General features: G+C 62.0%; 2 protein-coding genes across 5 annotated transcripts; one reads left to right on the top strand and one right to left on the bottom strand.

Annotated features, from left to right (window-relative positions):
• Positions 1 to 194: 194 nt before the first annotated feature.
• On the top strand, positions 195 to 11,230 carry FAAP100 (FA core complex associated protein 100). 3 transcript variants are annotated; one of them, XM_043463181.1, is made up of 10 exons: positions 199 to 1,638; positions 1,854 to 1,972; positions 2,456 to 3,414; positions 4,634 to 4,790; positions 5,345 to 6,108; positions 6,202 to 6,338; positions 7,590 to 7,706; positions 9,558 to 9,644; positions 10,065 to 10,202; positions 10,550 to 11,230. In XM_043463181.1, exons 1-9 carry the CDS (start codon positions 1,474 to 1,476, stop codon positions 10,194 to 10,196), a joined length of 2,637 nt encoding a protein of 878 aa, XP_043319116.1. In that variant the 5' UTR covers positions 199 to 1,473; the 3' UTR covers positions 10,197 to 10,202; positions 10,550 to 11,230. The 3 variants fall into 3 exon arrangements, with proteins under 3 accessions (XP_043319126.1, XP_043319116.1, XP_043319135.1); XM_043463191.1 differs by lacking the exon at positions 9,558 to 9,644 and having other exon boundaries at positions 195 to 1,638; XM_043463200.1 differs by lacking the exon at positions 1,854 to 1,972 and having other exon boundaries at positions 1,515 to 1,638.
• Positions 11,231 to 13,118: 1,888 nt separating this feature from the next.
• Positions 13,119 to 21,738, bottom strand: FSCN2 (fascin actin-bundling protein 2, retinal). 2 transcript variants are annotated; one of them, XM_043470464.1, is made up of 5 exons: positions 18,270 to 21,738; positions 14,484 to 14,640; positions 13,937 to 14,099; positions 13,481 to 13,676; positions 13,119 to 13,368 (listed from the first exon to the last, which is right to left on the bottom strand). In XM_043470464.1, exons 1-5 carry the CDS (start codon positions 19,093 to 19,095, stop codon positions 13,163 to 13,165), a joined length of 1,548 nt encoding a protein of 515 aa, XP_043326399.1. In that variant the 5' UTR covers positions 19,096 to 21,738; the 3' UTR covers positions 13,119 to 13,162. The 2 variants fall into 2 exon arrangements, with proteins under 2 accessions (XP_043326399.1, XP_043326339.1); XM_043470404.1 differs by having other exon boundaries at positions 13,481 to 13,648; positions 13,978 to 14,099.
• Between the last annotated feature and the right edge of the window lie 1,258 nt (positions 21,739 to 22,996).

Genomic DNA, 22,996 nt, shown 5'->3' with positions numbered 1-22,996 from the left:
GCCTGACTGGCTTAGCCCATCTTGCAGTCCACTTGCCCATATGGTCATTTTCTCTGGGACAATCTCAGTGTAGTTCCCTTGGTGTTGGAAGTCTGGGAGGACCAGAGTAGAAATTGGTACAGGCATGTCACCCACAAGGATTGGAGGTCATAACACAAGCCAAGAACACGTTGCACTCGGGGGTGGGGGTTGGGGGGGGTGCAGGTAGAGGAGGAATTCAGAGTCAGAGTGGTGTGTCTTGAGAGGACCATGTCCTCACTTCAAATTCCAAAAACCAAGCAGGAGCTGGTCTTAGGGCAAAGGACAGACTGCAGATGGTGCACTCATGCTGGGTCCAACCCAGAAGCACAGTGGCTGTCCACTGCCCTGAGGGTTGAGCACCACCCTCAACAAGGGGGATTAGAACTTGTGCCACCGGTTTCTTGTTTTGGTAGGTACACCAGCCTTGGTGAGGTCAGCTTAACTCAGGCCCAGAAAACACTTGGCTGCTGGGCCCCTTCAACTTGGCCTGTCTGGCCACAGCCCCGCAGATGCCTCTTTCACTCCTAGATGTGTGGCCTTGAGAGGAGTGTGACCTATCTGCAGGCATCTTTCAGTGTCACTCTGATCTCAGTCTCTATTCAGAAAACTCTTGGGCCATCTGATCAGATCTTTCCTCAAAGCCGTGGAGGATAGGGTTAGGGAGAAGAGGTGTCTGGCCCTGTCTTCACCCTGACCACCAGGATGGACTGCTGGTGAGCTGTACCCGCCCCCCTTACCAAGGCCTAACCAGTGATTTTCTTTATGGTCTTCTGCCCTCAACCCAGAATTCCTCTGGCTTACCCCTTTTCCCCACTGTCCAGTCAAACCAATACACCCACAGACAGTTCAAGCATTAAAGGAAGAGACCCTTCTGTCCATGTTAGGTTCAGAGGCGGCAGTGTCCTGGTGACGGCTTAGGTGTGGATGTGGCTCAGAGGGAAGAGACCCCGGCTGAAAGTGTCAAGACCTGGCGCTGCCCGCCCCCTCCTGGACTTAACAGACCCAAACCCAAAACGCTAGACAGTCGCTTTAGGAGCGGACTGTCCGCTCGGAGGAGACGTGCTCTGGGGGGGTCGCCGCCTTGGGGGAGCCAGTGTACTAGCCAGGGTTCGGGAGCCTGCCCAGCCCTTCGACTTCGGGCGGGTCCAGTGGAGCCCCGAGTGGAGAGGAGTGGAGAGGCCAGGCCCTTGTGCCTCCCGCGTTTGGCTTTAAAGACGTTGGCCCTTTGCCATACAGCTCTGTCTGCGCCAGCTTTATCCCAGCGGCGTGAGGGCCAGGCTCCCGCTGAGGCTCCCCTGAGACTCGGCGCGCAGCGGCCCCGCCCCCGGCCCCGCCGTAAGGCGGAGGCCGCGCTACGACCTGGGCGGCCGTAAAGCGCAGGGCCCCGCCCCCCGGCTCCCGCGCCGCGAGGCCGAGCCCCCGCCGGTGGCCGGGCTCCAAGGCGATCCCACGATGGCCGGCCCCAGGCCGCGGGTCGAATACCTGGCGGGCTTCTGCTGCCCGCTCGGGGGCCTGGCGGCGGGCAAGCCTCGCGTGCTGTGCCACGGGGCGGAGATCTTCCTGTCCACTGGGAGCGAGCTGGTCTATGTCTACGACCAGAAGGGGCGGCTGCTGATCGTGAGCACTGGGCACACCGGGGAGGGACCGGGACTGGGGGCCTAGGGAACGGGGGGGCTGGGGCGGGAGGGGATCCGGGGCCCTGGAGGGGGCGGGGTCGGGGTCGGGCGTGGATGTTCGGAGCGGCCGGAGCATTTGAGGAGTTTGTCCTCTGCTTCACCTGAGCCCGCCCCCACGCCCCTGACCCAACACTGCCCTTCTTCCCGGTCGTCCAGGCCGTGTACAAGTTTCCCGGTCAGGTGTGGCACCTGGAGCTCCTGGCCCTTCGCAAGGTGCTCTATGTCCTGTGCGCCCGGAGCGGCATCTATTGCTTGTCTTTGGACCAGACGACCAGGTGAGGCTTGGTCGCTGGCAGGCACTGCTTTAGGTTGGGCGCACACTGACCTCTCCCGGGTTGAGGCTGATATGTCCTCAGATGGGCTTGTCACTGTGAGTGGTAGTACTTCCCTGTCGTCCTCAAACACTGCTCCTGTGACCTGTATGGTCTGGTCACCTCTGGACTGGGTTCAGAATGAGCACTCACCACAGGTGAGGACTCGGGGGCCTGACAGTTCTGCACTGATGAGAATTTTCTGTCCTAACCCCATTTCTGGAAGCCTTGATACATGCTGTTATGCATGTGTCCCTGGGTGACCGGGGTGGGGGAAGCAGAGCATTCCCTGGAGCAGGTGGGAGGCACTGTGGCATGCCAGCTGCTCCCTGGTGGCGGCCTCTGAGATTGCTGCCTGTGCAGACCCCACACCCATCATGTCGGTGGCAGGCTGTCCTGAAGGGAGCCTGTGAGCACTGTAACCAACAGTTCCCTGGGTTCTCCAAGGTCTGTGACCCAAGACGAGGACGGCGGGGACGACCAGGACAGTGAGGATGGGCAGGTCAGTGAGCCCCCCGTCCCTGTGATCCCTGTAGACCCAGATTCCTGTGTGCTCCCGGACACCTCGCTGCATGCCTTCACCATCCTTGATGACGCGCTCGTCACCTTGGCGCTGGGCCCCACCCAGTGGAAGATGCAGCTGTTTGAGCGTCCCTCTCCAGGGGAGGACCCCAGGCCTGGAGGCCAGATTGGTGAGGTGGAGTTGTCCACCTGCACCCCCCCAGCTGAGAGCCAGGGGGAGTCCGCAGCCCCCCGCTTCCTTCCAGTGCTGTGCTGTGCATCACCACCAGGCTCCAGGACCCCACTCGGCCACTCCTGGAGCTCTGGGGGTGTGACGCTGGAGGGGGCCCTCTTTGGGCTCCTCTTTGGCGCCGACGCCGCCCTCCTGGAGTCACCCGTGGTCCTCTGTGGGCTGCCCGACGGCCAGCTCTGCTGTGTGATCGTCAAGACCTTGGTCACCTCCACGTCAGCCCCGGGTGACCCGAAGGCCCTTGTCAAGATCCTCCATCACCTGGAGGAGCCTGTCGTCTTCATTGGCGCCTTGAGGACAGAGCCGCTGGCCGAGGATGTGGAAGACGTACACTGCGACTGCCTGGTGGCCCTCGGGCACCACGGCCGGACGCTGGCCATCAAGGCCAGCTGGGACGAGGCAGGGCACCTGGTGCCTGAGCTTCGGGAGTACAGCGTCCCAGGGCCCGTGCTCTGTGCGGCCTGCGACAGGAGCAGCCGCGTGTACCACAGCACCTCCGCGGGCCTCCGTGTAGTCGACCTGGCTCAAGAGGGTTCCCCCTTGGATCCCACGGAGCATGACGGGGCCCCAGGAAGCCTGCCCGCTCTTCTGTATCCGGACAGCTTGGGTGTCTGCAGCCTCGCCACCCTCTGTGTGTCATCCAGCGCGCCTGAAGGTATGAGCCACGGCCGAAAGCTAAGAACCAAAGCCGTGGGGTGGGTGGAGCCTCCGCCCTGGCATCTCCTCCCTGTGAACTGGCCGTCTTCCTCTCCCTGCCTCATTCCTGCTCTCCTTAAAACTTCCCCGGGCAGCTCGACCCTCCGCCGGCACGGCCTCGTGGTTGATGCTGGTCTTGGGGTCCTGTGTGAGTTTTGGGGCAGGGTTTGTGTCCCTCTGCCTGGGTAGGGTCTGCACCTGGGCGCCCCCTGGTAAGAGCATTTTCCTGTGACAGGTCTCACGTGGCAGGTGGTCCCGGGAAAACTCAACCTGGTTCAGGTCAAGCCTTTACGTTTTTCCTGAAGGCTGGAAAACATTTGTTCCACTTACCGAGTGGCCTCCAAGGAGCCCACCCTGTTCTGAAGGCAGGGGGCAGGGAGGGGGCATCCCTGAGCTCTGCTGTGTGTGTTCCCTCCGGACAGAGCCAGACAGTGTTTCAGCCGTGTCTGCCCAGTGCTGCGGGGAGAGGTACAGCTGCCCTCCCCACACCGTATAGTCCCCTTAAGATGGCCCATGAGTGCACTGTAAGGCCTGCCGTGGACCATACTCGACAGGAAAGAAATGCTTTCGAAGGGAAGAAACTGCTGTCTCCCAGAGGGGAAGAGGGCTGCCTGCAGCAGGGAATGGAGGAGCCACACCTCTGGGCAGGGCTTAGGGCCTCAGTGGTACTGGACCTGCAGAACCAGTGGGTCGCAGGAGATGGAACCTGTCTCCTAGGGAGCTCCTGGTGCCCAGAAGTGGGAACGGAGGCAGAACGCTGCTGGGGAGGCGGCAGGCTTCCAGAAAGGCCCCAGCAAGTGCAGACTGGTCAGTGGAGGAGGCCTGGGCCTGTGTAGCACTCACTTCTCTTAGGAAATCTCAGAGCAGCTCTATTCAGGACAGAGGCTATTGAAGGGGGCATACACCCTGCTAACTTGATGGCCCTCATCTGTTCCCTTTTAGTCCGCGTACAAGGTGACGCCTCTGCTGGCTGACCCCCTCCCAGAGAGGCCCCTCACAGTGTGTGCCTGGCCCAGGACGCACCCTGGACTCCTCGAGGATGTCCCGAGGACCCTCTTTTCCTCACGGGGGGTATTGGTGTTCTGCCAACACATATCTGAGTCTGGAAACTGCTGTGTGTTCCCAGCTGTGTGCCCCTCCCTGCCTGCCACCCAGGCCCTGTGTGTCTTCTCCTGCAGGAGGTGCCGAGCTCCTGGCCCTGTCTGCCAAAGGCCGGCTGATGATCTGCCACCTGGACCCACACAATGAGGCACCTCAGCCCTCCAGAGTGACCTCAGCAAAGGCTGGCCAGAAAATTAAGCAGTTGTTGTCTGGAATTGGCACTGTGTCTGAGAGGTGAGCAGTGGGCTGTGGCCCCGGGCAGAGGCCTGCATGGCACCCAGGAGGTGTCCAAGGCGTTGGCACTGGCACTGGTCCGGACAGGGCCTGTGACTTTGCCTCTGACCCCTGAGATCGCCCCAGACGTCGCGGTGCCTAGCCAAAGGTAATAATAGAGGCCAGCGCGGATGCCAGGCCCCTGTGGTTTAGGACCATTTCCAGGGTGCACGCCACCCTCTGGGCTGTCAATGGTGGCTCTGCAGAGGAACACCTGGCTGACTTGGAACACATCAGAGAGCACAGCAGGGGTGGCCAGCCCCACCATGGGTGCCTCCTGGCCCAGTGACCCTGATGGGGGTACAGGCTCTGTGAGCCCAGGGGGTGGGGCCAGGCCACCAAGTCCAGGCTGCCCCAGCTCCATCTTCCACCCTCTTGTCTCTTGTTGCTGGAGAGGAGGGTCGGGTTAGACAGTCGCATGAGAAGGACAGGAGCTCCTGAGGTGAAGGCTTCTCACCTTATGCTAAGGAGGAGTGAGGTCTGGGTCTTCCATCAGCAGCCATGTCTGTTTCCAGAGTGTCTTCTCTGAAGAAGGCAGTTGACCAGCGGGACAAGGCCCTGACCTGCCTCAACGAAGTCATGAACGTGAGCTGCGCCCTGCTCTCGAGCCGGGAGGGTCCACGGCCCATCTCCTGCACCATCAGCACCGCCTGGAGCCGCCTGCAGCTGCAGGACGTGCTGATGGCCACCTGCCTGCTGGAGAACAGCAGCAGCTTCAGCCTGGACCGGGGCTGGGCCCTATGCGTCCAGGTGCTCCGCAGCTCCCGGGCCTTAGACCTGGACTCGGCCAGCTCAGCCGTCACCTACACCATCCCCGTGGACCAGCTCGGCCCCGGCGGTCGGCGCGAGGTGACGCTGCCCCTGGGCCCCGGCGAGGACGGTGCCCTCGACCTGCCCGTGACCGTGTCCTGCGCGCTCTTCTACAGCCTCCGGGAGGTCGTGGGCAGGGCCCTCGCGCCCCGCGACCCTTTCAAGGACCCCCCTTCGGCTGAGTGCACCCCCGTCGTCCTGCCCGAGCAGGACGGTGTGTGCCTGCCCCTGAGCGAGCACACAGTGGACATGCTGCAGGGCCTGCGCTTCCCCAGCCTGGGCGTGCCCCACACGGAGGCCCTGGGCCCTGCCAAGGACCCCATCCACACCTTCCTGGGAACTTGCCGCGTGCCGGGCAGCCAGTCGGCGGGACCCGAGTCCCTGCGGGCCAAGTACCTGCCCCCGTCAGTGGCCACCATCAAGGTGTCGGCAGAGCTGCTCAGGGCCGCCTTAGGGGACAGTCACGCAGGTTGGTGGCACTGACTGGCTTCGGGCAGCCTCGGGGCCCTTCCTCCCTCCCCTGGAATCCGGCCAGCCTCACCGGCACACCTTTCTTCTCCAGGTGTGTCCCTGGGCTGTGCCACCCTGCAGTGGCTCCTCACCGAGAATGCTGCCGCAGACATCGTGAAGGCCCAGGCGCTGTCCTCTGTCCAGGGAGTGGCCCCCGATGGCACCGATGTCCACCTCATCATCCGAGAGGTAAGCAGGGTTCAGCTCTCCTGCCCCAGAGGGCATGTTGGCCTCGACAGCAGCAGTTCTGAGTGGGGTCCCTGGGCCACTCGAGAGGAATCAGATTCTGGGGCCCACCTTCCAGAAGAGTCTGACGCACCCACATCCGAGAGGCAGGCTATGATGGGGCGGCCTTCGTAGGGCTGGAAGCTGCATTGGCCTCCCAGCCAAGTGTCCATGAGGACCACCCTGTCCAGCGCTCCCCACGCGTGGCCCTGGCCCTGCATCCAGCTGGAGTTCATAGTGGCCCGAGCAACTCACTCACTTGTACCCCCAGCAGCAGCACAAGCCCTCCAGCCCCTAAGCCACGCAGCCCCCAGAGCCCCAGGGCGCTGGGTCCTGTCTCAGATACCCCACCCAGGGGCCACTGAGTCACTGAGGTGGGGCCCAGTCCTCTGGCCGCGTCCCTTGCACACACCTTTCTTCCAGAGACCCTCCTGGCAGCCTTGGGATCATATCCTGCTGGCCCTTGTGCTGCAGCGTTGGTGGCTGTGGCGGAGCATCCCGTGTGACACTCCTCTGAGGGTGGTGGGTGGAGGCTGCCCACTGGACGGCCCTTTCAGGTCCACCAAGACTAGGCAGCATCAAGGTCGGGTGTCCCAGGGGCCTGATAGTGGAGAGGGTGGGGTGCCCAGCCATCCCACAGTCCCAGAAGGAAGAGCTTCCAGAGACAGCATCCTTCCTAAAGTCCCTGGGGGAAAAAAAAAAAAATAAAGTCCCTGGGGTCTTGCCGTGCGTCCTGGCTGTCACCCATCTTTGCCAGGTTTTATCTTTAGCTGGAGGGCACTGGGCAGAGATCTCCATTGCCCAGCCCCCTCCCTGTTTTTTTACAACCTGACCTTGCTGTTGGGTGACTTGGAATGCATAGGGTGGACCCTGGAGGGGTCGGGGCCTGGGCTCTCCTTGGTGGTGCAGCCGCAGCCATCACTGCCTCTGGCATGAGTGCCACACATCTGGACGCAGAGGGAACAGGGCTCTTCCTGGACGGATGTTTCCAGATGAGCAGCTTTACTGTTGCTTGGCTAGCTGGTTCTTCAGGTGGAAACTCGTGTTCGGTGTGGAGATCGAGGCCTGGGGCCCCCCAAACTTTGCCCACAATGGGATGTGGAGGGTCCACCCAGGCCTCATGTGCCTCAGCCAGCTCAGATGCTCCCACAGGCCAAGCTGCCCTCAGGCCAGGCGAGGCTGTGGACAGCCAATGAGGGTCCTTGTGTGTTCCAGGTGACCGTCACTGACCTGTGCCCAGCGGGCCCCATCCAGGCCATGGAGATCCAGGTGGAGAGCTCCTCTCTAGCCAACATGTGCAGGGCACACCACGCCATTGTCAGGCGTTTGCAGGTCTGTTCGCCCTCATGGGCTTCCCTGGGCAGTCTCTGTGGGGTGGTGGGGACACAGGACTCTGGTGTCTTGGCTTCCTGCCCGGGGTTGCACATGAGCTGTGGCCAGTTGGGAGGTGGTGGGGGACTTGTCTCTCACCCTCCTGGCAGTAGCCCCCAGTGGCCTGTGAGGACATGTGGTTACAGGGAGACAGTCCACCTGTGATTTGTCAGCATGAAATTTCCTCTATACAGTAGTGTGGAGAGGTCCGGCTCAGGTCCTGGGATAAGGTTTCTGCTTGTTGGGGCTTCCATGTCTTTGCCAAGAAAGCAAGAGTTGGCAGCCAGCCCCTCACATACACACAGCCCTGGGGGCCGCTCACTGCTGCTTCAATGCCTTGTGGGGTTACTGGGGCCACAACTCCAGGATCTGAGGAGGTCTTTGTGACCCCAGGGAAATCTGTGAGCTGGGGCCCTTGGCAGGGTGGTCCCAGGGCCGGGAGGCCCCTCTCCAGCCTGTTCTGAGTGTGTGCCTGGCCTCGGCTGCACAGAGCGGTCTGGGTTGGCAGCTATCAGCCGATTCCCACACTTTTCCTTATGTGTGGGCTCTGCGTCAGCCTCACCTGGGAACTTAGCAGTGCCCATGCCCAGGCCCCATCCCAGACCCCGAGAGTCGGAGAGCTGCAGTCCGAGTTCCAGCAAGGGCCTCTGTTCAATTAACAGACCCACCGGTGTGCCCAGGCGAGCCTGGGTGCCAAGCCCTGATCAGAGGTCCCCTTCAGCCGTGCTGTGACGGCCCTGCCATGGCATAGCCATGGCTTCATGCCCGGGCTCAGGAATCTGTTCTCCTGTCCCCAGAGCAGAGCGCCCACCCCTGCATCCCTGCACCCCAGAGGGCGCCATGTGGTTGCTCTTGCTGGGCCTGAAACGTGCAGGGCTGTCTCCAGACCTGCCAAGTGTGGCAGCTAAGAGGCGGATAGTTAGTGAGAAACTGGGGATGTGGGGAGCATGCTGACCAGACTTCCTGCAAGAAGGGGAGTTAGCATCCCAGGGCTGCTAGGACCAGGTGACCAAGTGCCGTGGACGGGACACAGTGGGTTCAGTTCGGAGGCCGGGATCCAGGTGTCTGCAGGGTGATTCCTTCCGAGGCCTCTCTCCTGGGTGTGTGGACGGCCAGCTCTTCCCCAGGTCCTCACAGGGTCATCCCTTGGCATGTCTGTGTCCTAATCTCTTCCTAGAAGGACACCAGCCTTGTGGGATCAAAGCCCACCCACCTGACCTCATTTTAATTTGATTATCTGTGAAGACTCTCTCTCTCCAAACACTATCACCTGAGGTGCTGGGGGCTGGACCTTCCACGTGTGAATCTGGGAAGCATGAGTCAGCCCCTGACAGAGTGCTGCGGGCACTCCCCTAATGGGAATCTTCTCATGGGCTGCAGACCTCTGGCCTCCATCAGCCACATCGTGCACCTATGACAGGATGTTCTTCATTCACTTGGCCACTCAGAATTTGGGGGACCTTGTCAGATGTGTATTTTCTGCCTCTGGTGGCACCTCCTGCTACCTCTCGGGGTGTTGGGGTCTCTTCTCTGTTTTTTGCCCCGGAGACCAGTGGGGGCCTTGCTGCCTGGATCCATCTGGGAGCATCCTCTCTGGGAACCAGGAAGGTTACTTCCAAGTAAACGACCATCACGCTAGGGCTCGTGTGGAGTGGAGATTAACTAGGGGCAAGGCAGGGAGGCCTGATGGATGTCTCAGCGAGCAGAGAGGGCTGCCTGGCTCTGCAGGCCGGTGCCAGGAGCCCTGGGCTCTGTCTGGGGACACACAGGAGGGGTGCCCTCTCCAGCCACCTACCCCTTGTATCCCCCCAGAGGCTGGTGGTGGAGCAGGCCGCCCGGGGCTCCAGCCCGCCTGATCTCCGCCTGCAGTATCTCCATCAGATGCAGGCCAACCATGAGGTGAGGCCCTTCTGGGGTCCGTGCCCTGAACCTTCCACCCAGTGTGACCCTCCACTGGGGTCACACACACAAGCACCTGCGTGTCGCCCAGCTTGGTGGAGCCTCCCAGTCCGCTCAGCCCACAGTCAGGTCTTAGCTCCTGTTGCAGGGGCGAGATGAGGGCAGAATGTGCACGGTCATGCTGTCCCACCTTGGCTAGGACATTCCAGTCCCCTGGGGACAGGGTCTCCCCTCAGCCCAGCCATGCCTCCTGTCCTGAGGGGTCATCATGTTAAGGCCACAGAGGAGTGTGTTTCCTGGGCCACCTGCCACAGCCTGGGTGGGATCTGAGTGGTGGGTGTCCCCCCGCCTCGGAGGGACCTACTCACGTGCCCGGTAGGAAGGTGGCCCCTAGCTTGTCGCCACCGTCCCTTCCTGTAGACGCTGCTGCGGGAGGTGCAGATGCTGCGGGACCGGCTATGCACGGAGGACGAAGCCAGCTCCTGCGCCACTGCCCAGAGGCTGCTGCAGGTGTACCGGCGGCTCCGCAGCCCCAGCCTCCTCCTGCTGTGACTCCAGGTGGGCCCCGCCCCGCCCGGGACACCGGGAGCCCCCTCCCCAACCCCCACCCCGCCCTGCCCGGGGCCTTCCCGGCCTCTAAACCCTTGACAGCTCACAGTACCTCCATGGTTTTATGGAGATAACCTGGCTCCTGACCCAGGAGGCACTCGGCCTGGTTACAGCTAGGGAAGGTCTGGGGTGAATGCAGCCGGCCCCCCAGATGGCCGCCCGGTGCCCCCAGGGTGGGTGTGCTCAGAGGAGGCAGGTCATGTAGTTGTCGTGTCAGGATAGCCAGGCGGTCTATGACCCCGCTGGGCCGGGGGCCCGTTCGCCCTCCCACATCACTCCTTCCTTTCCTCAAGCAGCTGCCACGGCCTCTGCACTCAACCTCCACGCCTCTGGGCCGCCGCCCACCCAGAACGTCGGGGCTGGATCATCGACGTCGCTCCACTCAGAAGTCGGGCCTGGCCGTGGGGTCTAGACTCCAGAGCAGGGTCGCTGCTGCCCTCACAGCGTGCGGGGGCCCCAGAGATGGGGCTTCGGGGTTGAGACTCGGGCAGGTGCGTTTCAGCGGTTGTCTGGTTCCCACCACGGTGCCCAAAGCCGGGGGCTGCCCCTCTTAGCAGCACCACTCGCCTTCCCATAGACCTCTTGTCCAGACCTCTCTCCGCACCTGCACAGCTGTCCCGCTCTGGGGGCCTTGGTTCTGCTTCTCTGCAGTTACTGGGGTCACCAGGTGGGAGGGTGCTCCCTGTGACCAAAGCACAAAGACTCGGGGTGGGGGTGGAGGTGGGTGGGGGGTTTTTCCTGCAGGTGCCCTGTGGCCAAAACACTCAACAACTAGGTGCCTCTGGCCGGGGCCACACCCAGCACCCAGCACTGTGCGTTGTTTCCAAGGGTCCCTTGGGGCAGACAGCAGCCCCGGGGTGGCTCCGGTGCTTTGGGGGAGGGTGGCTCTCCCCCTGGACTTCCCACGGTGCTCTCCTGCTGTGCATGCAGGGCCTGCGAGACAGCCCACCTCAAAAAATGACCCTTTCTGTTGCTCTGCCTTGTCCCGAGCTGTTTTTTACACCTCCCCCTGCTTTGGTCTGGTGGCAGCTTTGACCTGTATTCCTGGGCTCACCGCAGCTCCAAGCCCCCGCCAAGGCTGGTGGCCACTGCACTCCCCAGATGAGCCTTGAACTGGCCTCTCTGGGGCCCTCAGGCCAGTGGGAACCCTCAGACACTGGGGTGAAGTGGTCCCTGCAGGGCCATTCAGGTCATTGGGGGCCCCTTCCTGGGAGGACCATGGGCATCTCGTCGTCCTCCGTTGAGGGAGAGGGGTGGTGATGTGCTCCAAGTTGGGGTCTGGGGTCATCACACAGACCCAGCACTGGAGTGTTCTGAGCAGGAGGGAGGACGGGGAGGGGGTCTGCCCACCCAGTACTGTCCTGTGACTTCTGTCCCTGTGTGTGCTGAGAGCAGTGTAACAGCTGCCTTCAAAGATGAGCAAGCAGTTGGCCTCCGGTCCCTGCTGGCTTGGGTGGTCCTTATGCAGCCTGGAGGGGAGCTGTGGCCCAACCAGGGAAGGGCCTACACCCCCTTAGTGGCTGTTTCTGAGGGTTGTCTTCCTGTCACCTCCCCGGGGGAGGAGGAAGTGGGCAGGCCAGCCCACAGGGACCCCCAAGCCCTCTTCCGTGCCTCCCATCTCCAGCCACTGCCCTGGGCTGCACAGACTCCACTCAGCATGTCTGAAGCCAAGTAGCCTGTCCAGCCAAGGTCAGCAAACAGGAGACCCTGCTTGGTGCCCACTGGAGCACTTGAACAAAGGTGCCAAGAGTGCCCAGCAGGCGACCCTCCTGTGCCCCAGGCCACCAGGGGGCAGTGCAGACCGCACGCAGGGCAGTCCCCTCGTCCCCTCGGGGCCAGTGTCCATCAGAGCCCACCCCGGCCTGTTGGCCCACATGGGACCCAACTCTTCTTCATCCCTAAGGTGACAGGAAGCGGTGAGGCAGTGAGCCAGCCAAGGGGGGGCCCTGGAGAGGGGTCCCAGCTGCTCCTCTTTCCCAAAGCGCCTCACACTGGCCAGACTCACTGGAAGGGGCGCTTCAGGCCCCAGGCAAGAGTGAGGGCTGCCCAGGGTGGGAGAGGGTGTGGGCTGAGGCAAAGGGTCGGTGAGGCCTGTGGTCTCCCCCTACTTTTGCTCAGGCTGTCCCCCCAACCCCTCCATGACCCCAGTCCTCAAGGCCTAGGCCAATCCCAGGGGGCACGCCTCCCACCCCACTCCCACCTCCTGTGGTTCAGGTTACACAGCACCTCCAAGAGGCATTGGCCTGGGTGGGGGTCCTTGGTAACGGGTGTTTTGGGTGCCAGCTGGTTTGGGGAGACCTGTGGGTGAACCATGGGCCTTGTCCTGGTGGTCTGCCCTTCCTACGCTGGATGGGGCTGGGTGGCAGCAGGCCAGTGCCCAGGCTGAGACGAGCCCTCCCCCCATGGTTGGCCGCACATAACCCTGTCTGGGAGGGGTGGAGGTCACTTCATCAGGTGCTTCCAGGATTCCCTAAGACCCTGCCCCTAGGGAAGGGAGCAGTGATGTACTCTATGGAGACCCTGAAGACCCTCTAACCTACCTGACTTGCTGGGACCTGGGATGAGGCTCCTCCCAGCTGTCCCACTCCCATCCTGGTCCTACTCAGTAGAGTGGGGGTCCTCTCCCACCCACCCCCGCCCCCAGCTTGGGGAGGAGATATGTGCCAAGGAGTGATGCAGACAAAAGAAGGCCGGGGACTGGCCGTCCAGAAAGGGGTCTCGGGACGTTCAATTGGCTGGACAATTACCGACCTTGGATTTTTCTGGGCATGAGGGATGACGACGTGTCGAGCGTCCAGCGAGCCTTTGGCAGGCCGATGTGAACCCGTCCCCACACACCCCGAGCGGCGCCACCGACCCATGAGCTGCTGGTCACAGACACGGTTTAATGGGTGACAGACAGGCGGCGCTCAGTATTCCCAGAGCGCGACCCCAGCCGGCGCGTCCGCGTCCGCGCGCAGCAGCCCAGAGGCGCCGCCGCGCAAGTACTTGCCGCTCCGGGCCCGGATGGCCAGGCGGCCGCGCTCCCGGAACTCGAATAGGAAGTCCTCGGCGCGCTCGCCATCGCTGTACACGCTGCCGTGGCTGCCGGTGTGCCAGAACCCGCCGCCGCGGCCTGGGGTGGAGCAGAGAGGGGTCGGCGGGCGGCTCGCGCCCCCATCCGGGCTGGGCACAGCCCTCCCCACTCTCTCCGGGCCCCCGCCCCTCCAGCTGGCCCTAGCCCGCACCTCGGATCTGGTAGGCGCCATCGCTGAAGCTCAGGTGGAACACGTCGTAGACCGAGCGGTTGGTGTCTAGCTGGTTGGAGCCACGTCGGTGGCAGACGAAGCCGTCGAGGCCGCGCAGGACCAGGATGGGCCGGTTGATGAGCTTGAGCGTGAACTCCTCGTCCTCCCCTGCTGGCAAGACAAGGGCTTGAGTGGCCTTCCCACAGCCCCGTGAGAGCGCCAGGCCGGGACCCGCCCCGCTTGTGCGCCTGGATCTGCCCACCGCTTATGTGAGCCCCTGGTTCCCCAGAAGTGCAGCAGTGATCGAAATGCTCTGGATCTGAGCCCCCATGTCAAGAGCAATGGGCTGGACCAGGGAGTACGACTCTTGTCGGACAGCAGCCGCTCCATGGGGAGGGAGAGGGCCCAGCCCTGGGTGGAGACAGGGGCTGAGCTGGCACTGTCCCCAGGCAGAGCGCCCAGCCCCAGGCTCCCCAGGGCAGGAGGGGTATGCTCACCCACAAAATCGCTGATGGCTGCCAGCTGCCCATTCTTCTTCATGCACACATAGCGCCCGTTACTGGCCTTGAGGGCCACCCGTCGGCCCCGCCACTCCATCTCAAACATGGTGTTCTCAGAACTGGAAGGGGCAGGTCAAGGTCCCCTCAGAGGAGCAGGACATGGGGACTCAGGGTCAGACCTCCCCCATCTCCTTCAAGTCCAGTACCACCCACTCAAGGCACTTGACTTCCACTGCTACGCCCACCACCATGAAGAGCTGCCCCACGCGCTAGCAGCCTTCTTCCCTGGTTGGGTGGCTACGTGGTCCCCATGGTTGAAGTGGAGGTGGTGATGCAGGTGGTAGTGGAAATGGAGATGATCATGGTGGTGGTGATGATGGAGGAGGTGGTGGTGACGTCAATGGAGGTGGTGCGTGTAGAGGAGGTGATGGTGATGGTGGAGGTGGTGATGTTGGTGTTGGTGGAGATGAAGGGGGTCACAGAGGTGAGGATGGTGCACTCACACTTGTGTAGCTGTGGCCTGGATGCCCCCATGGGTGACCAGGGTCCAGTAGCCCCCAGTGCTGGAATAGAAGGTGCACTTCTTTGTCTCCTGGTCAATTTGCATCAGGAAGGTCTCGTGATCCAGTTCTTCATCTTGGTTGGCTGAGACATTGACCCCTGGAGGGAGGAGATGGGAAGCCCCTCACGCCTCACCCTGGGTGGGGTGGGGAGCAGAGGGATGGGGAGGCATGCTCTTGGGGCATCTCAAGTCAGTGGGGGTCTCATCTAGAACTCTTTGGACTTGAGAACATTTGGAGTTCGGCCCCAGCGCTGTGCAGGCACACTGCTCCCTAGAGGCCGGGTTCCCAACACAGCCCCAGGAGCCAGGCCCTTCCGTGCCACCAAATCCCCTGCCTCAGCTAATCGGCAGGTAATCTGCTTGCTCCTGCTTTCTGGACCCAGGACTTACAGCAGCCTCTATTTATATCTCCTCCCTAAGCTGCTGGGTGGACACAGCAGGGTTCCTGTCCTTCCCTAGCATGGCTCAGGACACAGTGAGGGCCTGGGGTCTGCTCCTGGGCACTGAGCAGGGACTGGCCCCCTGTCACCTCCTCAGCCCCTCATGCACATGTGTGTGGTCTCCCAGGACCCCAGAGGGAGGGCAAATCTACCTGGGACTCTGCCTGGGAGGGAAGTGAATGGGGCATCTGTGACCAGGGTGGGGAAGAGCAGTCAGGCAGTGGAGTTTCCCTGGTATCTTCCCATAAACCACGTCCTTGTTCCATCACAACTGGCAGATCACAGAGTTCCCCTAAGGCTGAGTCCCAACAGCTCCAGCAAGCCAAGCAGAAGGGAGTGGGGCATACCCCCATCAGGGCTGAAGGGTCAGGGCCACATCCTGTCCTGCCCCGTCCCCTGGGAAGGAAGTGGGACAGCAGGCAGGGCCCAGACTGGAGAGGGGGGCCCATGGCTTTGTCCTGTTTGTCCCCCAGACTGGAGTCTGTCTCCCTTCTTACACAGATCACTGCTCCTACCCCAAGAAAGTGACCCCTTCTCCTTGCCAACCCCACCATCCCATCAGCAGTACTGCACAAAGTAGGCTCCTGCTGCCCCCAGCCTGTGATCAGCAATAACAAAACAATGGCCCTTGTTCCCCAGATGCTGGCCCGTGGGGAGCGGTGGACAACAAAAATGGTATGTCCTGTGCCCATGACTGCTGGGGTTTTGGCCAGGGACGGCCTCCCTGAAGCAAGACCTGAGAAGGTGAGGGAGCCATCCGACAGGTACTAACAGGAGGAGTGAAGCCAGGGGTCTGAGGCTGTGGTTGCAGGTTTTCCACCCCCAACTCTGAGGTCAAGCCTCTTGGTGTCCCCAGCATCACCTTCCACACACCCCCTCCAGACTGGATACAGCCCAGGGGCTCAGCCTCACACAGCCAGCTGCTCCTGGGACCCTGATCTTGCAGCAGCAGGGTCTCATGGAGTCCTGGTTGGTGCTAGCAAAGAGCATGGACCCTACTGTCCCAGGAGGAATTGATCAAGTGGTGGATGTGTGAGCAAGAAGGGGTGTCTGAGCATTTACAGGAGACCTATTCTTACTCCGGCAAAGCCACAAAAAAAGCCAGTGCCCCTCTTTCCTTTGGACTTTGTTCTGTTTGGACATGAGGTCCGGAATAGCAGCAGCCGTCTTGTGACCACAGGGGCACCAGTCTGAGGTCAGAGCTGTCCTGGGAGAGCAGTTCCTCAAAGAGGAAAGAGCGGAGGACTTTTGTGATGCCACTGAGCTGGATGTGGTGCCTGTTTGGGACCCCACCACTCCTGTGCCTCCAGACCTCCACTTAGGCAAGATATTAGCGTCCTCGTGGCTTAAGCCAATAAGCAGCCATTGTTACTTGCAGCAGCAAACACTGCTTGTTGGGCAGCCCAGCAGCAATGCCACATAAGTGAGGGCTGGCAGTGGGCATAGCAGAAACAAGCAGACTCTGGTTGATGAAGGTTGGGAAAGAAAAAAAAAATCAGCAGGAAAAGCCAATTTGCTCACAAACACCCTGGCCTGGGGGAAGGAGACAAGTTTGGGGGCTACCTGGCCAGCAAAATGACAGGGACCAAGGGACCACCAGCCCACTCCACAGAAGCCACCACTCCAGCTGCCTCAAAACCTAGTGGCACTATACCCCTGCTCCCTCAGCCTGAGATGCCACACTCTGCTTCCCTGAATCACTGGTTAGCAAAGTCAACATCGGAACGTCTCAGGGCCAGGTCTGATGCCCTCAGGCTTACTGCAAGGAGAGCAGGGCGGTGAATGTAGGTACCTCTGGCCTCACAGTGGTGGTGGGGGAGTGAATCTGTTCCTTTGTGGGGGAATTCCCCCATCAAAGGGATCGGGTCAGATGTGGGGTAATCCAGAGAATGAAAAATGGTTTCTACGGCTACCATCCCCCCCTCACCACCACCACCATCATCATCACCATCACTGTCATCATCTCCATCACCACCAATACCATCACCATCACCAGCAGGACCACCAGCACCATCTCTGTCACCATGGCACCCTTACCATCACCACCACCACTTTTACTACCACCAGCATCACCACCATACCCACTACACTTGTCTCACTCACAAGCTGAACGTGGACAAATGCTTTGTATCCAGCATTTCCTCTGACTCACAGAGAAAGCTTTCCCCACTACTGCCCGCCTTTTACTGGCAAACCAAGCATATGGGCCTTGGTCAAGGCCAGAAAGCAGTGTGGCTAGACAGTAGAACCTGTGATGGGAAAGACTGGGGCTGTCTGTCCTCCCTTACACCCCAGGACCCAACCACATGCCACAAGAACTCAGGGGTGTTTGCTGAATGTCAGTCCCTACTCTGCACTGGCCTTGAAGATCCAAACGACAGGCAGGGACCCCTAGAGCCACAGCTGGGCCACCCCTCTATGTGCTCAGGGCTGGGACCAGGTGGTGGCAGTGAGCTGGGTCCGGGTACACCCACCCCTTCTGGGTGCACAGAGCCAGGAGTCCAAGTGGCATGGAGCCACTCTGGAACCTCACTTTCCTCGAGGGGAAGTAAGAGCTGCCCATGTTCACCCCACAGGCAGAAGATCATGTGTAGAAGGGCCCGCGGGTCACATGAAGCAGGTGACCAATGATCGGGGACTTGGGGGCAGCCATGCGACACCTGCTGAGCAGAGAGAGTGTCTCCCCACCAAGGAGTCCACGCCCTGGAGGGACCGCTTGCATCTATCTCCCTGGACTGGAAGGGCCCCCAGGACCCCTCCCCACTCCATTCCTGCTGCCTGCTTTCCCTGCACTTGGTCACAGCCCCAGTTTCCTTTAAAGTTCAGAAGTGGGGTGATGGAAGAAAAGGGGAAGGGCGGGCAGAGGGCAGCCCGGTGTGGACGGGGCAGGAGCAGTGAGCCTGGGCCTCAACCACCTCCAGCTGGGTGCTGCCCATCCTGCATTCAGCAGCTGTCCAGCGGGCCCGAGGCTCAGCAGGGACCCCATACATGGCCTACGGCCCACTCACTTACACTATGTGCTACTACAAGCGTATTCTCACCCCTCAACCCGGAGCCACTCGCTACAGGACCCTACATACACATACACACACACACACCGTGACTGGCCCCGCACAGGACCCTACACACACACACACACACCCCGTGACTAGCCCCGCACAGGACCCTACACACACACACACACACACACACACACACCCCGTGACTGGCCCCGCACAGGACCCTACACACACACACACACACACACACACACACACACCCCGTGACTGGCCCCGCACCCCAGTTACCTTGCCGCACGGACACATAGCGGTGGTTGGCAGCCACCAGCACCACCTGCGGGTGACTCTCCTCCAGGTCGAAGAGCTCATCCTTGCCAGGCCGTGTGTTGCGGCCCGCCCTGAGAGTGCCCGCGGGGCCCACAGGTGCCAGGTAGCGGCCATCGCAGTCCTTGAAGGCCAACTTGCCCGCCTTGAACTCGAGCGTGTAGCAGGCGTGAGCCTCGGGCTCCCAGACGAGGCGGCCGTCGCTGCGCAGGTAGCGGCTGTCACAGGACTTGAGGCAGTACTGCCGGTTCTGGAAGATGAGCGTGATGAGCGCGTCCACACCCCACGGCGTGTTGCTGTCGGCCGCGATCTCGTCCTCCTGTGGGCACAGGTGCGCGTAGCGCCGCCGGCTCACGCTCAGCAGGTGGGCCTGCGGGTGGATGGCCAGGTGCACCGTCCACAGCTCAGCCGGGGTGATGGCCGTGGCGAAGCAGGACAGCTGGTCCTCGGTGCCACCGAAGAAGCGGCCATGCGGCTCTGACTGCAGTACCCAGCGCCCGTCGGGCTGCGGCAGGACCAGGAAGCGGCAGTCGCGACCCGGCCGCTCCGCCTCGCAGGCCACACGCCCGTCCTCCTCGGCTGACAGGTAACGGCCCAGGTGGCTGCTGCGAAACAGCACGGCAGTGCCCTCCCCTGGGTCCGGCTCCAGCACCCACATCTGCTTCCGCTTGAGGCTGGGTGCCGAGGCGTTGACCTTGAAGCCAAAGCTCTCGGCCGTCAGGTAGCGGTCAGTGTCATTGACGAGGCCAAACTGGATTTTCAGCACCTGGTGCAGGCCATTGGTGGGCATCTTTGGGCCTGGCTGAGATCCCCGACAGGGGCCCAGGAAGCTCTCTCTGTGCTCACCGCCCCTGGGGTCCCCTAGAGGCCCGGCTCGTCTGGGTTGGCCTACGGCCCCCGGGCCCGACTAGCGTCATGGACCCGCTGCCCGCTCAGATGCTGCCTCTGACCAGCAGTGGCGGGCCCAGGCAGCTCTTACATGGCCAGCGGGCAGCAGAGGGCGGGTGGGAGGGCGGATCAGAGCCGTGCCGGCTTAGGAACAGCAGCAGCCTTTCGTTACCCCAGCTTGGATTTCAGCCACTCCCGGACTGCCCAGGGGCCAGAGCCCGGGGCCGGCGGGACTGGAGAGCGCCACTCGCCGCAGGGCTGACCACCTCCTTGTGCTCGCTGGCGGCTGCCTGGCCCTGGCTCTGGTGCTGTACCCTGCCCTCTGGACACCTACCCCCAAGTCTTGGCCTCTCTCCTTGCCCCCCACCTCCAGGCCCCCAGACCCACTGCACAGACTTGCCAGCCCAGGCCAGCTCTTTCCCAAGGTAGAGAAAGCTGCCTGATGGAAAACTTGTGTGTGGCCGCAACCCGATCGCAGCCCTCCACCCTGGGCCGCCAGATCCAGTTACCGCTTCTCTGATTCCTTGCTGCTACCTGGGCGGCTGTGGCCGAGCCTTGCACTGTCCTCCTCAGCAGCCCCTGGGTCACAGCCTGCAGCCCTGAGTCTGGTGCTTCCCAAGGGTGGCCTGTTGCTGGGAAAGTGGCAGGCAGGGTTGTCGGTGCCAGTGAGTGGGCCAGGCAATGCCCCCATCCTGGTACTCATGGCACCTAGATCCAAACCAGGTGTGAAGAGGCAGCTGCTCAGCTGGATTCACACTGGCCAGGCAGCCTGGCTTTGCTCTCGGTTTGGGCTGAGGTGGCAGCTGTGTGATGGAGACAGTCACGCCTGCCTCACGGGCTGCACAGAGGGAGGGTGACCTGGGAGCACGCATGTGGAGCAGACGTTATCCCGGGCAGCACGAGGAGATGGCAGGCCGTTGGACTTGGGGTCACAGGGCCAGGCTCAGACCCAACCCCTGTACCCTGAGCAACTCTCAGGGCCCATGAGGTTGCTCTGTCTGCCATGGGCGGGCTCTGGTGAAGCCAGCCTTGATGGGTGGCCCTGGGGACCCCTGAACTGCCACTCTTACTGCATAGAGCGACTGGCCTGACTGGGGGTCCTTATGGGGTCCTTAATGGGCCGAGTCTCACGATCACATAGGGCAAAGCCTTCCCAGCAGAAGGATGAGGCCAGCAGGCTAGGAGAAGCCACAGGTGGCTACCTCTGACCCCAGTACCTCCCAGCTCAGTCTCTGGGGTCCCACCCTGTTGTACCTCCCCAAACCCTGAGCCTGAGGAGGCTGTCTTTGGGAGCTGCGGTGGCCTGCTCAGCTTCACCCTGACTGTCTGTCTCTTGCACCTGCCTCAGGGGCCAGGAGCCAAGTAGTGAAACCAGAGCCACCTGCCCTGGGCCTGGGCCAGCCTTGGTGTCTTCTTCCTCATCACAGCGTGTGACCCTCAGGCCTCCCTGGAGACCAGGAGTGGGAGCTGCAGGGCACTTCCAGCCTTGGCCTCCTGAGTCTTGCCCTTGATGCTCCAGGTATCACCCCTCCATCCCTTTCAAGGCCATGCGGGGGTCCAACAGAATGAAGGGGCCTCGGGTTGGGCATGCGGAAGGCTCCAGGAGGTGGGTGGGGTGGATGGGCACACGGCTCGGGAGTCGTTCCTCCACTTTCTGGATCCCAGGCAGCGACCTCCCCAGGCATGTGCAGACACTGAGCAGACCAGGAGACCCGACCCCTTGCTTGAGGGGTTCACACTGGGGTTCAGGGAGAGAGGTCTGCACACAAATCCCCATCACAGCATGGTGCATACTGAGTGAGGAACTGGTCTTGGCTAGTGTGGTCCACCTCTGTGGCCCAGAGGGGTTTATGGGACACTGACTGACTAGGCTGTGTGCCAGGCACCCCATGGGAGGGAGATGCAGTCTGGGCTTGCACCCCCTCCACAGAGATGAGGCCTACATGAAATCCCCCCACGTTCCCAGGGGACTGCACTGCCCAGCGCTTGATGCCAGGGAAGTGTCCTGGTTTGGCAGTACCAGCCGTAAGGCTGTCCGCACTTCAGTTCCTGTGTGTATGGGCGGCCCGGGGGGCAGCTGTGTCCATGGCCACCCTGGGCACGGGCAGTGTTCTCTCCTTGCACTCCCAACCCCCAGCCAGCCTTCTGAAGGGGCCCGCCGGACCTGATTAGCATGACGGCCTCATTAGCGCTGACTGGTGCTGGCAGGGCGCTCATGGGCATCACGTGCCCCGCGGGAGAAAGCCCAGCCGCCAGGCGCTAAGCAGGCCTGGCTCCAGGCAGCCTCTCAGCAGCAGAGCCAGAAGTGCCTGTGGCCTCTCAGTTCTTGGGCCCCACAGCCCCAAGAGGGGGTGGGTGGGGCTCCCTGGCACTGATCCAGGGGCCCAGGGGGCAGGGGGTAGGGGGGTGTGGGGAGGTGGGCTCTGAGAGGCGGGCCTTCCAGCACAGGCTTCCTGGGACGGAGGGGGCCTTGCACAGATGGTCCCTCCTCCCTCCCTCCCTCCTCCTCCCAGGATCTCAGGGCCTCTCCCAGCTGCCTGCTAGGGTCATGGTTCCTTTCTGGATCCCCTGCAAGGCTCTGGCACACAGTAGGTACTTAATAAATGCCTGTGAATGTTTGATGTGGAGGTTCCTATGTGATGGGCCCAGGATCTGCTGATAGATGGGGCAAGATGCCTGCAAGTCTGGGCGTGCGTGTGTGTGTGTGTGTGTGTGTGTGTGTGTGTGTGTGTGTAAGTACACACAGGCAGGAATTGGGCAGAGTGAGCCACAGCCACCTGCTGGGTCAGCCCCAGCCCGGAGATGCTACTCTGGATCCCAGCCTCAGAACCCCCTCGGGGCTGCCCAGCAGGGTGACCAGGCTGTGCGTGGCCTAAAGGAGTTTGTTTCAGGGGCGTCTCTCACACGGTGGCAGCATCCACAGGCAATGGGGAGCACCCTTCCCACAGAATCCCATGCCCCCTGCCAGAACTTTTCCACACAGCCACCCACTTGGAGCACACAAATGTGCCCACCACTGCCCTGTCCAGCCTGCGCTCTGGGACATTCAAGGTCCCTGCCACTCTGGGAGCCCCATTCACTTGCCCTGCTCACTTCTGAACCTGACCCCGTCCCTTCCCAGGGGTGGGGGCATGAACCCAGTGTGTGCCCACCACCCTGAACTGGTATCTGCAACCAGGACCAGGCCTGGGCACAGATGTCAGGCCGCCTAACACACCAACTTTAATATGTTTGACTGGAGGAGGGCGCCATTTCCTACAACGAGTCATGCCTTTGGCCCCTACTACCAGGAGTGGCCATCTGTGGATGGACACAGCCAGATAGGCCCTTCGGGCCACAGCTGGGCCCAGAAGGTGGGAGTGGCCTCAGCTGTCAGACATCCCCAGCAGACAAGGCTGGGGCCGATCCTCGGCCTCCTGCCCCCCTTAGTGTTCAGGTGGGGGGACCAGGGGCAGAGAGGGCCTTAAAGCCCCCCAGACCCCTAACATCCACCCTGCAGCTCTCAGAATACTGTTCCTTTCCTGGAATGCTGGGGATTGGGCAGTCCTAGCCATTTGGAGAGACCCCCCTCCCACTCCCCCCAGCCAGGCTCCTCCGGGGCTACCAGGGAAAGCACCCCCACCTCTGCACGTCTAGACAGCCAGCCCTCGATGCTAGAGCCCAGCCTGGGTTCCTGCCAGCATGCTGCCTGCTGTCATGGCAACCAGCGCGTGCACCAGGCTTGGTGCCCGGGCAACACTGATGCTGGTGGTGTGAGCTGGCACAGGTGCTGTGTATGTGCAGGCTGGGGGAGGGGGCCCTCT

The sequence above is a fragment of the Cervus canadensis genome, chromosome 1 (assembly GCF_019320065.1).
Source record: "Cervus canadensis isolate Bull #8, Minnesota chromosome 1, ASM1932006v1, whole genome shotgun sequence".
In the NCBI taxonomy this organism is placed as follows: domain Eukaryota; kingdom Metazoa; phylum Chordata; class Mammalia; order Artiodactyla; family Cervidae; genus Cervus; species Cervus canadensis.
Note: the sequence above shows the minus strand (reverse complement) of the source record. Positions and strands in the feature narration are given on the sequence as shown.